Source organism: Cynara cardunculus, unplaced genomic scaffold (genome assembly GCF_001531365.2).
Source record: "Cynara cardunculus var. scolymus isolate 2C unplaced genomic scaffold, CcrdV1 Un_Scaffold_4263, whole genome shotgun sequence".
In the NCBI taxonomy this organism is placed as follows: domain Eukaryota; kingdom Viridiplantae; phylum Streptophyta; class Magnoliopsida; order Asterales; family Asteraceae; genus Cynara; species Cynara cardunculus.
The window spans coordinates 28,489-41,154 of NW_020201815.1; the positions used below are offsets into that span (position 1 = coordinate 28,489).

The 12,666-nt window shown below is 35.2% G+C and overlaps 2 protein-coding genes across 3 annotated transcripts; one reads left to right on the forward strand and one right to left on the reverse strand.

Annotated features, from left to right (window-relative positions):
* Window positions 1-199: 199 nt before the first annotated feature.
* On the forward strand, window positions 200-8,467 carry LOC112503983. Of its 2 annotated transcripts, none has more exons than XM_025107948.1 (4): window positions 200-589; window positions 1,996-2,219; window positions 4,843-4,950; window positions 8,150-8,460. In XM_025107948.1, the coding sequence occupies exons 1-4, from the start codon at window positions 400-402 to the stop codon at window positions 8,270-8,272; spliced, it is 645 nt and encodes a 214-aa protein (XP_024963716.1). In that variant the 5' UTR covers window positions 200-399; the 3' UTR covers window positions 8,273-8,460. The 2 variants fall into 2 exon arrangements, with proteins under 2 accessions (XP_024963716.1, XP_024963715.1); XM_025107947.1 differs by having other exon boundaries at window positions 261-595; window positions 8,150-8,467.
* On the reverse strand, window positions 8,374-12,370 carry LOC112503982 (amino acid permease 6-like). The gene is made up of 7 exons (XM_025107946.1): window positions 12,156-12,370; window positions 11,823-12,056; window positions 9,912-10,005; window positions 9,615-9,829; window positions 9,391-9,533; window positions 9,074-9,301; window positions 8,374-8,903 (listed from the first exon to the last, which is right to left on the reverse strand). Exons 1-7 carry the CDS (start codon window positions 12,247-12,249, stop codon window positions 8,493-8,495), a joined length of 1,419 nt encoding a protein of 472 aa, XP_024963714.1. The 5' UTR covers window positions 12,250-12,370; the 3' UTR covers window positions 8,374-8,492.
* Window positions 12,371-12,666: the final 296 nt, after the last annotated feature.

Genomic DNA, 12,666 nt, shown 5'->3' on the forward strand with positions numbered 1-12,666 from the left:
TCGAGGATTGACAAGCAGCCCGTCAAAATCGAAGCCAATCGGCTACGGTTTAAAAACATTTATTCCCATTTTTTAAAAAGATTAAAAAAAAGATATTATAATTCTAAGACAAAAAGAATATTATTTATTATTTAGAGAATAAATATAAAATAGAAGCAACCCGAAACGGGGTGTTTCTTGCAGCCACGAAATACCAACCACAAAGATCTTAACGCACACGGCGTACAACAGCAATCAACTACCCAAATAACTTAATGTACGCCACATTCCTGTTACGACAAATCCCCCTCCTTTCACTGCCACTTGCTTCATTCTCTCTCTATCTCTCCCCCAACTCTTATGGAGTTTCTCTAATCTATTCGTAGATACTCAAATCCCCATTCTTCCAAACCCTATAGAATGGCTTCCCTTCACATATTGAAATCCGGTTTATATCCGTTTTATGCTTCGCAATCGTCTTCACGTAGGAAAGAACGCTTGATTTGTCATGATAGCAGAAGAATTATCAACTTCAGATCAAAGGTACCGATTAATACAAGGTTTATGGTTTCGTGCAAGGTTCAAGATGCTGATGATAATGAAAGCAAAGGTACAGGTTTGCTCCCCAAATATTTCGCCTTATGTTCCTTCTCTTATTCTCTCTCTCTCTCTTTTCTACTTTTTGGTGGTGATGTCGGGCTTATTTCTTGCTAATTATCCGCATGATTTGAATCAAGAAGTGTAGTGGGAGTATGTAACGTGGTATAGTTTCTTTTGGATTTTCTGTCACATGATGAATTTTAGTAGTTTGACTTTGAACATAGGACCTGGAAGTCGAAGATGTGTTCTATGTATGCCAAGAGAGGTTCATGTTTAGTTTAATTTGAATCTATATGGCGTGTGTTGGACTCCCTGTTACACTGGAAGTTCCATTAGTTCTTACGAAATCTTTTTCCGAATCAAGAAGTTGATTATATAAGAACAAATATTTTCAGGTTTTACAAGTCTCATGATTTACCTGACAATGAAGCATACTGGTATTGATGGATGCAAATCTGTAATTTAGTATTCTGGGATATTTCATTGCTCTGCAGAAACAATAGAAGCTTATAATTCAACTAGACAACATAAACGAGAAGCTTGTAATTAAGATTTTGCTTTGGCTGCGTGACATGATTTGAAGTACTCTCTGGTACACTCTGCATGCTAATTTACCAACTGTACTTTTTTCCTTAGTTAATTTATCTCCACCAGAGCAGGAGTTATTAAGGGTTTTAGGTGACTGAACAGTACATTGTATCACAACTCAGAACATGTAGATCTTTGAACATTCATCCATACCCACCCTGCATCATATGTATGGCTATGTTTTCCTATCAACAAACATCTGCTTATTCCCCAATTACTACCCCATACCTGTGTGCTTCAACCGTTTTCGCTTTAATGAATTCTTGGAACATGATTGAACGTGTAAATAAGAGTTTGAATTATTGAATCCAAATGCTATTACATATTAGCTAAAACCAAATAAAGCAAAATAGAGATAGAACCACATCATCAGGAATTAACAGAACAACATATAAAAAGTGATTGTATAGAGAAAGTATTTTACTAAAATGATCTGCATACACAATGGTCAAGGAGAAAGCAGGTTTCAGTTATACCTTGTATTTGCCATGAACCTGATCCAACTTAAAAAATTAACCCCGTGCCTGTTTCATCCCCGTTTTTACACCCATATCCACCTGAGTGGAATAGAGGAGTGGGTCCCCACAAATACCTGCCCTTTGGCTATTTCTGATGTTAGCTGGTGGCAGTTGAACTCCATGAGCCAGTTATGGACTTTTCTCATCCTACTGCTAATGGTTGTGTTTTATTTGTTTATTAATATTTGCAAATTTTGTATTCAGCTCTGTTGAATGAATTACACTACTATTTTTGTCTGCTCATCTACATTTCCATGGGGAGTAGTCTATAATATCCAACATGGTCGTCTGATATTTCTACTGTCTACAGGTGAAGAACCTACCGAGTCTTTGTTCATGAAAGAACTGAAGCGACGGGGTATGACACCCACTTCATTATTAGAGGAAAGTTGGAGCACCTCAAAAGACGAGAATAGGATATATAAGGAAGAAGATGGAGGGTTTTCAAATAGAAATGCTGTATCGACAGATCTTGAGAAAAGCCTATCTAATCAAAGGGAGCGATCTATGGCTTTGAACAGTGAGGGCCTCGAGGTTGAAAGATTCTTACCTTCTTTGACTTCTTTATGAAATGGTTATTGTTTGGTTGAAAGTCTCATTGCTGTTATATACCACTAAGGCATCTATAGTTACCATACATACAATGAAGGGCATATAGGTGTGCCAAGTCCAACTATTGCCTGTGGCCTTGAGTTTGAGAGACTTATACCTTCTTTAACATTAGAGATGGACCCTTCCTGATTTTAATTTCCACAGTCTCCTGGTTTTCTTTAGCCTTGACATAGAGAGACTCATATAGTTATACCTCCTTCTACATACCAGAAGTGATCTGGCTTCTTGTCACATGGATCGAATATGTGTGAACTTTCTGCCTATGATGGCTTGATTCTTTACCAATCAATCACTAGAAACTCTACCCTTGAACGCACACAATTTCGTCGGGGAAAATGCACCACCAACACAATCAAACAAGCCAACACATGCAGGAACATGTCCCAACCTTTTTATTACCTTGTACAATTTACAAAGGAATGCTTTTAAAGAGCTGATCTTACAGCACAGGATAGAGCAAAACAAGTCCCAAAGACACAAATACCACATACAAAATTGAGACACATGACACCCCATGTGCCAAAGGGACAAGTAAGCCTTTTGACTGGGTTAACTGCCCAAAACTGCTTGTTTGGCAGCCAACTACTCCTGGCTTGTTTCTGTTTGTTATTCGAAATATCTAACTTCAAAGTCATTTCTTAAGCAGTGGACTGATCAACAAATCTTTTCAACCTGTCATTGATTTGTCTCATTCCTTGCTCTTATATGCATCACTTGCTAAGAGTAAGTTTTTATGAGATCTTGCCACCTAATATTGCCTAACAATTATCCCTAGTCCTGACACATACTTGCTGCTTTTCAGCTACTGTTTGCTTAACACAAGCTTGGTTTGCTTGAGTCCCAATTTTGGCCTCATCACATCAACATTAAAGCTGTCAAAGAAACCATGCGCCATGCACGCTCCGCGCATGTTATACCCAAGTGTCACACATCATAGAAGGGTCTTGGCTTTGTCCATTGGCCACAACATCCACCACTTTGTCTCATAATGCCCACTGACCCTGTTTCTCATGCCCCTCTCCTTTGTGTCGACCTAGGCCAACATGAGAGGGAACCAACAGGCCACTAACTTGTGTCTTGACATGTTTCATTTTCTAATGGGCTAACACCTCGAATCTCTTGTGAAAGAAAATCTCTAACAGCCAGACAAATTTGACCATCCAAATGGAATTTGGAGGGTTAATGCCCTCTAGGGTGTAAGTTTAACGGTCATGACTGGGATTTCAGCGAGTTTCTATTATATGTATGGTTTGAAAAAGAAATACGAAATAAAGTTTATGTTGTAAAGTGCTGAGCCTAAGTAATTGGGTTATATCTGAGATGGTCAAAAAGCACGCTTTCCTATATGATAGTTGCGGGGATCAATTCTCTGCATTTCCATCATTTATATCTTTTGTCTTGTCACACAATTTTTCTGACCCCTCGCATGACCCAAACATTCCAATTAACACTTGTTTGTAAACACTATTTTTACGTGAAATATGAGTTTACTTGTTATACATGCTAGTAAATTGTTGAAATACTGATGTGCAATCAACGTGGGAGTTACAATATCGTTGCCCCTTAGTTACCACTTTTTCCCCTTACTTGCAAGCTGTGATTCTATATATATATATATATATATATGTGTGTGTGTGTGTGTGTGTGTGCACGTGTGTGTGTATTGCTAGATAGCTATCGATGGTAATGTTTTTTTTTTCATATTTGAATGGTTTATCGGACACACTCTCATGAAGTGGTTATAAATCAACATATTATGACTTCAATTTGGTGATAAATTTCGACTTGAGAAATAAACAAGAGTTAGTACTCAAATTAATGTGGAAAAATTTCTAAAGTTTATGAAATGAAAATTTTGACTGGTTTAAAATCGAAACTGACTGTCTAGACCTAGGTAAAAAATGACAGCATGCTTTTAGTCAAAATGCAATTTGATATACATTGGAAGTTCATTTTTTCAGAGTGACATAACACTCTGGATATCCTTGTTCTGTGCCCTTTATTTCCAACTCCTGCTCCCAAATGTTTAAGTTGTCATGGATTTATGTATTCTGATTACTAGCAAAACTCATCATAATTTTTTAGTTATAGCTCATGTGTTTCTTCACTAGTTGTTGAATTTAAGTGTATCCACGTTTTTTGGTTTACATTAAATTTTCTTACCTAATTAGTAAAACAGACGAATATCTTTTTTTTTAATAACATTGAAGCTTCGGTTCATGTTCCTTTTCAAAGATTAATGTTCTCCTTCACTATCTAAGATAAGCATGTTGGCATGTGTGTATGTATGTTTATGCATTTATATGTGAGATAAATGAAAATATATTAGGAAACACAGCTTAAACTGTAGCTCCAATATTGAAAGCACCCTTCTTTTTGCAGTTGAGCTGTTGAAACAAACGATTTGTGCAACTTATTTATAAGCCAGGCAAAATTTTCATGCAAATCATGTTTTTTTGTCTAAGGCAATGATTTTCCTTCTGTCCTGTATCTTATTTATTATCATCAAGGACATGCTAATTAGTCCTTGTGTTATATATGTCAGGGTTTAATTCCACGTGCTAAAGTCTTGCTAACCCTTGGAGGCACCTACTTCTTAGCATTTTGGCCACTGATCCTAGTAACTGTGGCATCCTTCTCTGCTGTTTACGTAGTAAGTTTCCTGATCTGTATACTTCTGCAATCATTCTAAGTGCTTCCTTCTATTCTTAATTTGTTGACTGATATCTGATGGTCAGTGCAATATAGTCACTAGTGACCCTAAAAGCTGTTTGAAGAAAGAAATCCTGATTGTGCTAGTATAATGTGCTGATATGGTTCTGAACTTTTTCCTAATGTTTCTGTAATGGTGGTCACAGACGTAGATGATGAGGATCTGGTAGAACATTAAATGGTATTAGTATGGGTCTTTTAGTCTTTTGTCGTAAGGTGAGTCAATTAATCACTTTGGTATCTTATTGAACAAAAATGGTGATATTGTTCTTCCATTGATCAAAAGTTTTGGTTCTTCTTTTAGTTTTTTAAGAGGGGTTGCAATCAAGGAGCAAATTCAAGCTTTCTAAACCGAATAGTTTAAATGATTTATCATCAATAAAGAAAAGAGAGAAATAGGATGTAGCATTTAATTTATCCTCTCTTGGGAGTCATTCAGACTCTTCTTTTATTTGTTTTTTCTTGTTTTACACTTTTATAAGTTGGGTTCAGGTATAAGCTGTCCTTTCGTCCATGAAGATTATAACATTTGATTCATAATAGTGTAATATGTCGTATCATTTGTCAAATACCTAATATGTCGTATCATGAAAGAAAAGAAGAATCTTCCAAAACAAAATCAATTTCATCAACTAATGGTGATAGTGGGTGGCATGGAATCGTTCTAAAAAAGAGATGTTGCAATTTTTGTTAGATATCTCAAGAAAGGTGTTCTATTTTTCATGAAACCAAGGAAAATAACTCGATACAAGTGACTCTAAAATCCGTGTGTGCATCCATAGGTAAACAGTAATTTTTCTTATTTCTTAATTGGCATACATTTTAAAAGGCTAGGAAGTGGGGTGCTTCTACCCCCTATCGGGTGCTTTTGGTGTGTAGTTCTTTGGGGTATGGCAGGGTTATGGACCCCATGCAGCGCTGATTCTATACGCAAATGACTGACCATGAATTCACATGGATACAAGAATGGAGATGCGCAAGGGGATATTTAGGTCTATCTTTACCAAAAATAGAGAATGAAAATTCACAACTTGCAAAATTAGAGACGATAAAAGGCAATATCAATAATATATTTGAGTTTTATGACCGTGAAAGAGAACAGCGAGGCAACACAATTAGTTAATTTATCTAAGATAGATGGGGCGATTCAGGTGAGATCCAATGTAGATCCAACTTTTGATATATTCAGGAATGCTACACTTTTTAGTTATTGGGAGAACCCAAGTTCCACATATTATAGTAACATAGGAGACATCCCTATTTTGTGAAACACTGGATTTGTTATCTCATGTCGGCTTTTCAGAGGGATTTATGTCACCACAAACAGAAGTTATGGCTAATATGAATACAATAAATAAAAATAAAAGCATGATAAGACCAAGTTTCGGTGTATCTTTATCTTACACACATGCATGCTTAAACACACTGTTTTTTCCTAATTCTTTTATAATCTTTAAATCACATGGGGGGCCTTTTAAGAACTTCATAATTCGTGAGATCATCCAATTTAGACCACAAAAAATTAATTCAAAAATAAAATCTAATTTAGTTTAAAAAACTCACTCTCTCTCCTCCATTCTCTTTCCTCTATCCGTTACATACACACACGCACACACACATAAATTTGAATGTGCACACAAGGTAAACACATTGTGAACACTTCTGTAAAATACTATTATAATTTGTGAACACCGACTAAAACGACAAACCTAAATCTAAACCTGCTACTTGTGGACACCCTAGTATGAAATCTCTTAAGGTTGTTTTCATTGTGTTCCCAATGTATTGGCCTTATTTGCATATTTGATTATGCATGGGTGTGTGTATGTTATAGGAGAGAACCAATCACTAGTTGGTCTAGTGGTGGCAAGGGCACTTGGCTTCCTAGGAGGTCTAGTGTTCGAATCCCACCCTATTCAATTAATTGATCGGTACCTCCTTCCGTAAATGCCTTGCCTTGGGCGTGCCCGCAAAGGTCCGATTCCAGGGGAGGACAGGTTGTCTTTTCCGGTGCTTGCTTATGAGGTATGGCAAGTAGGGCTCACAAAATGTGGACCACGGGGCCATGAGGTCCCCGCCAATAAACCTTTTTTTTATGTTATAGGAGAGAAGAGAGGAGAGGAGAGAGAGATATTTATGAAATTTGAATTTTTCTTTAAAAAATGCATTGATTTTCTCATTAATTATAACATTAATTATCTCAAATTAGTGGCTTAGGATGGATCTGACGAATTGTAGAGTTTTCAAATGATTAAGCCCCTAAATCACAAAACCCATTTATCATGCACTCTTATCCCTGTATCCGTATCCTTGCAACATAGATGTTAAGTTTTTGAAATTGTTTATGCTGTAAAAAGATTAATTTGAGAGTGTATCATTCTTGAAATTAATTTCCTAGTGGCATATGATCCATTTTATTTGAAGTATTTACACTTCACTCCCTAGTTTGGAATTGTTCAACTGTCTTAGATATCCCATGGAGAAACTTATGATTGAACATTAATTTCCAGTGAGTGGTGTTTATTAAGTAACTCATACCCCGAATTTTGTAGAAAGAAAACAGCGCATGCATATGATGTATTAGATTTCACTTTTATCCGAACAAAAGGATGAAAATAGTTTTGTACCATAGTCCATCTGGAACTTTGTTGCTTGTTTGATAGAACTACATCTGAAGTGCTAGATGAAACTTTCGAGTTGGATTAAACAAGAAGTATACCTTGTTTTAAAGAATATGTATATTCGTTTTTACATGAATGATCTACCTTTTTTACCATCGTAGTTGGCTTCTTGTTTCAAACTAGCCACTAGTCTTGCACAAATGCTAGAAAATGCTATAGCTTGCAAGGGTTTTGGACAAAATTGTGCAAGTAAAAACCATCATACATGGCATTTTTGTCCAAATTCTCCCATTCTTGCAATGTTGGCATCTGTTTGGCATTTCTACAAGAAAGAAAGACAAGTAGCATCACTCCTCTTTGTAAACCAAACCGAACGAACGCTGTATATCCCACTCAGGGGTGGGGTCTAGGTGGTGGTATGTGCGCAGGACAGTATGGCCCCTCTTATGTATGCTAAACTTTTACTTCAGATTTCACTTTCAATTTCTATTTAGTCGTGACATTTCTTCCCATTTGCAGTATTTTGGACCAAAATTCGTTCACGATGCTAGCACACGACAAGTATACCTACCCCAGTATGTTGATCCATACGCACTTCTGGAAGACCAGCGGATCTCCGAAACTGCACCAAGGCTAAACTGATGGTACAGCTCTCCATATACGTCTTAAAAGATCAAGTAGCTAGACTTTTCGTCATTATGTTTCTACCACAATGTCCAAAAGTTCTGTAAATGCCAAGAAACTCTCCTTATAACGAGATTTCTTTCATTCCAACACTTGTAAATACAGATTCCTACTTCTAGTAACTTATGTTAAATCCACCTTGCTGATTAAACATTGAACCGATCCAACCTGGGTTAAGTTAAGATACAGATTCAAAGGGCTTGAAAGATTGGACCGAAGTTATGAGACCGCGAGTTGATCCAACTGCGGCAACCAGGGACACGATCAAACATGCCAAACTCAGTATTTGCATCCAAATCCATCTGAACGAGTATTTGGGGATCTTTGCCTGTGAAATGTACATCTCGATCGGGAAATAAACGGATAATGGCCAGAACGTACCCGCGCCAAGTAAACCCACAAAGTCGTTGAAGAATGGGAAGATCATTGCGATTATTGTCGTTACTATCACGTACGTTGTTCTCCAAACAAGTCTGAACATATTGATATCGATTCCACACAGTGAGAGCTCTTTCGTTACGAGCTTGTTTTGTGGCCATTTCTTTCGTGCCGAGCTCTCAACGAACCCGAACAATGGTTGTGCTAATACCTGTAAAATGATTGCCGTACAATCATTGTGTTAGTTAATAGAAGGGACTATTGCACCAAAGCCTCTTTACATAATCCATAAGAGCATCTTAACAGATTTTTCAAAACGGAGAAAATTAGTTTCTAACAAATTCTCGAAATTTTTGAAAATAATGGTACACATGACTTTACCTGGTAAGCACCAAGAAGATGAATAACGATGCAAATATTAGCGATATCGATAAGCCAAAATGGATCATAAAACCCGAACCCCGTCAAGAAGTTTCCGGGCGCATCATTTCCGAACGCTGCATATCCTAACACACCACACAACATATAAAACACAGTCGATGCCATGATTCCGGTGGCTGTAGCCTTCTTCATTTGCTTATTCTCGGGTGGACTTGATTTCAACGTATCCTGCATTTTGTCGACCAAAGTCACTTAGAAACCCTCCAAATCCACAAGACGAAAACGTCATCTTTTACTGAAAATCACAAACGACTTGCCTGAATTTCGATGAGCACGAAACAGAACGAATACGCAAAAGCGACATCTCCAAGAGCAGAAAAAGTTTTCCACATTTTCTCCATGCCTGAAAAATCCTTCCCAACTGGTACTCCTGTTAGGCTCGTCTTACCAATTCCATTACCTGTGCTAAAAATCCCCAAGTCGATAAAAAGATCGATTAAATCAAACGATAACAAACAACTAAAGACGGGTTTTCACCGACCTGCGATTTTGGCGATCGAGAGACCGATGCCGATTAACGAATAGGAAAAGGACATGATAGCAGCGATGACTGAGATCGGTGACAGTTTATGGAAGTTAGGGACTTGGCTTAGGATGATTTCAATGACAGCGAAAATCACCATGAACGAGTTGTTGTGCACGCGACAATCCGCTTGGTGGCCATGTTTATGGAAGCAATTGGATTTGTTGATGGCACTAATGAACGGAACTTAAATGGATCAAACCCGAGAGAAATGAAGTTACTTAACGGAAAAAAGCGATATCGTGGTGAACTTACGCCATGCTGATCGCGGTGGTGGTGGTGTATCCTATGGTTATTCCGGTGAGGACACCGTATTGTGCTACGCCGCAGAGTTTGTATTGAAGCGTTCCTACATAACACAAACACATATAACGAAAATTACAACGTTTGATTTTTCTATAAAAGTCCGATTGCATAAAGGTAATCCCAAATTATCCGAGTTGTGTGAAATTGCAACGGAAGAATCTTGATCGGAATCGAAATGTGTCGATTTGTCCCAACGGTATTCGATAACCGTATACATTATAATTTTAACACGAAGATATTTATCGAATAAAGAAGTCATATTCAGTTGACCCAAATGTTAATACATTTAAGGAAAGTTGTATCAAAATGTAACCAACTTTCACCTGATTCCTATTTTGGAGAACCAACTTTCAAAATTGTCGTTTAGGGGTCTCTATCAAAATTTTTGTTTATTTAAGATTCTGTTAATACTGACATCATCTAAATCTTTTGTCAACTAAGATATTACACGTCATATTAATTTTTTATTTTAAAATCAATATTTCATGTCATATTTAAAATTGCAAAATAATTATAGAACAATAACTAAAATTCGTTTTTTTAAATTATTGTAATAAACCTATTTTTCATTCCAAATCTCATTTAACAAAATTCAAATATCAAATTGAAGATTTTTTCAAAAAAAAATCCAAATTATAAAAAAAAAAATTTTGTTTTTTAGTAATGCAATAAAAAATTAATTTTTATTAATATTTATTTTTTATTGCATCAATTAATTTTTTCTATTAAATTAATTTTTTTATTGCATTAGTAAAAAACAATTTTTATTTTGGTAATTTGTATTTTTTATTTTGAAAATATCTTCAATTTGATATCTGATTTTTTTTATACGAGATTTGTAATGAAAAATAGATTTTATTACAATAATTAAAAAAAATTAGTTATTTTTCTATAATTATTTTATAATTTTAAATATGACATGAAATATTAGTTTTAAAATAAAAAACTAATATGACATGAAATATTAGTTTTAAAATTAAAAATTAATATGACGTAGAATATCTTAGTTGACAAAATATCTAGATGATGTCAACATTAACAGGTCAACCAGACCCTTAAATAAACAAAAAGTTTGATAAAATTCCATAAATGACAATTTTGAAAGTTGATTCCCCAAAATAGGAATAAAGTGAAATTTGGTTTTATTTTAATGCAGTTTTCTCTACATTTAATATTGTAATCTTCAAAATAAAGTTAAATGTAATTTTTTTAAGATTTTGATTTTTAATTTTTTTACGAGAAATTTTAAAAATTCTGTCCAAGATATTCTCATACAAACATATACCAAATTAAAGTGAAATCGCCATTAAAACTTATTATTGACCGATTTGTACCTACAATCATTTATGGGAGGCTGGTGGAGTGTTTGTTCTTAGCACGTGTCTGCCCACACACATATCCTCCTAACGTTTATTTAAATAATGTTTTCCGCACTCACTTTATTTATATATATATATATATATATATATATATATATATATATATATATATATATATATATATATAGGGGCTTAATCAGATGAGAACTAATTAGTTTGTGGTAACTGTGAGAACCAATATTAACCACAAATCAATAGATAAATTAGGAAATTTATAATTTTTGTAATTTTGAATTAAAATTTAATTCAAGGATATTTTTGGTATTTTAAAAAATTAAAACAAGAAGCATAAGAAGAGATCTCCATCTTTGTATGCATATTAAGAAGAGATGCACCAGATCAATCCTCGTTTTTCACTTTAATTCTAATTCTCACATGATCTTTTACGACCTTAGCTTGACATCGAACGAGACTTTCTTTTCGAAACGGTCATAACCTGACACAACAACTTTTGAGAAAGAAATAAAGACGTGAGGTTTACCAAGATTGGATTTTACAGCATCCATGTAAGTATAGTTTCTGGTGCCAGTAACCGGATCAGGTGAACGGTAACAATCCGTCAGCAAAATCGAGTTAAACATCGTGATTACAGAAAACAAGACGAGTGTGATGGACCCAGCAATCCATCCTAGTTGTGCAAAACACCATGCTAGCGACAACACTCCCGACCCTATCACTGCTGTAATTATATGCGCAGTGGCACTCATATACGTCCCTTTTAAAAGAAAGAAAGAAAAACAAAACAACAATCACGAACACAATCACAAAAACACAAATATATGAACTTATCAAACGAAAACGCACAAGAACTTACCCGTACGTTTAATTCTGCCATCGTCATCGAACTTCTCGCTCGGAAGGTACCCTCGTTCTGTAACTGAAAGACTCGAACTCAAACCGTTACGCATTTTTTCCGATTCGTTTTGAAATATGATGACTTAAAAAGTAAAAGAAAAAGAGAGGAAATGGGAAGATTGCAAGAAAAATGGAGGGATGTTTAGATTGGTGTTTGAATCTGATCCCTCATTTAGGGAAACACTTGAAGGGTGTTTATCACTATTTATAGTGTATTATAAAGTTTTGTGAATTTGAGGGTGGGACCCACCGATTGTTTTTTAAATAATTAATACTTTTCTGGGTTTATATTATTATTTAAATTTATTTTCGAATTAAATGTTTATTTATTATTTTATTTTTAATTATGAGATCGGAAAAAATTCACTCAATATAATTAAAGGTAAAATTGTACTTTTGTTAATCAAAATATAATAATTATAAATTCTTAAAATATCGTAGATATTTATTTTAGGAGGGAAAATAAACAT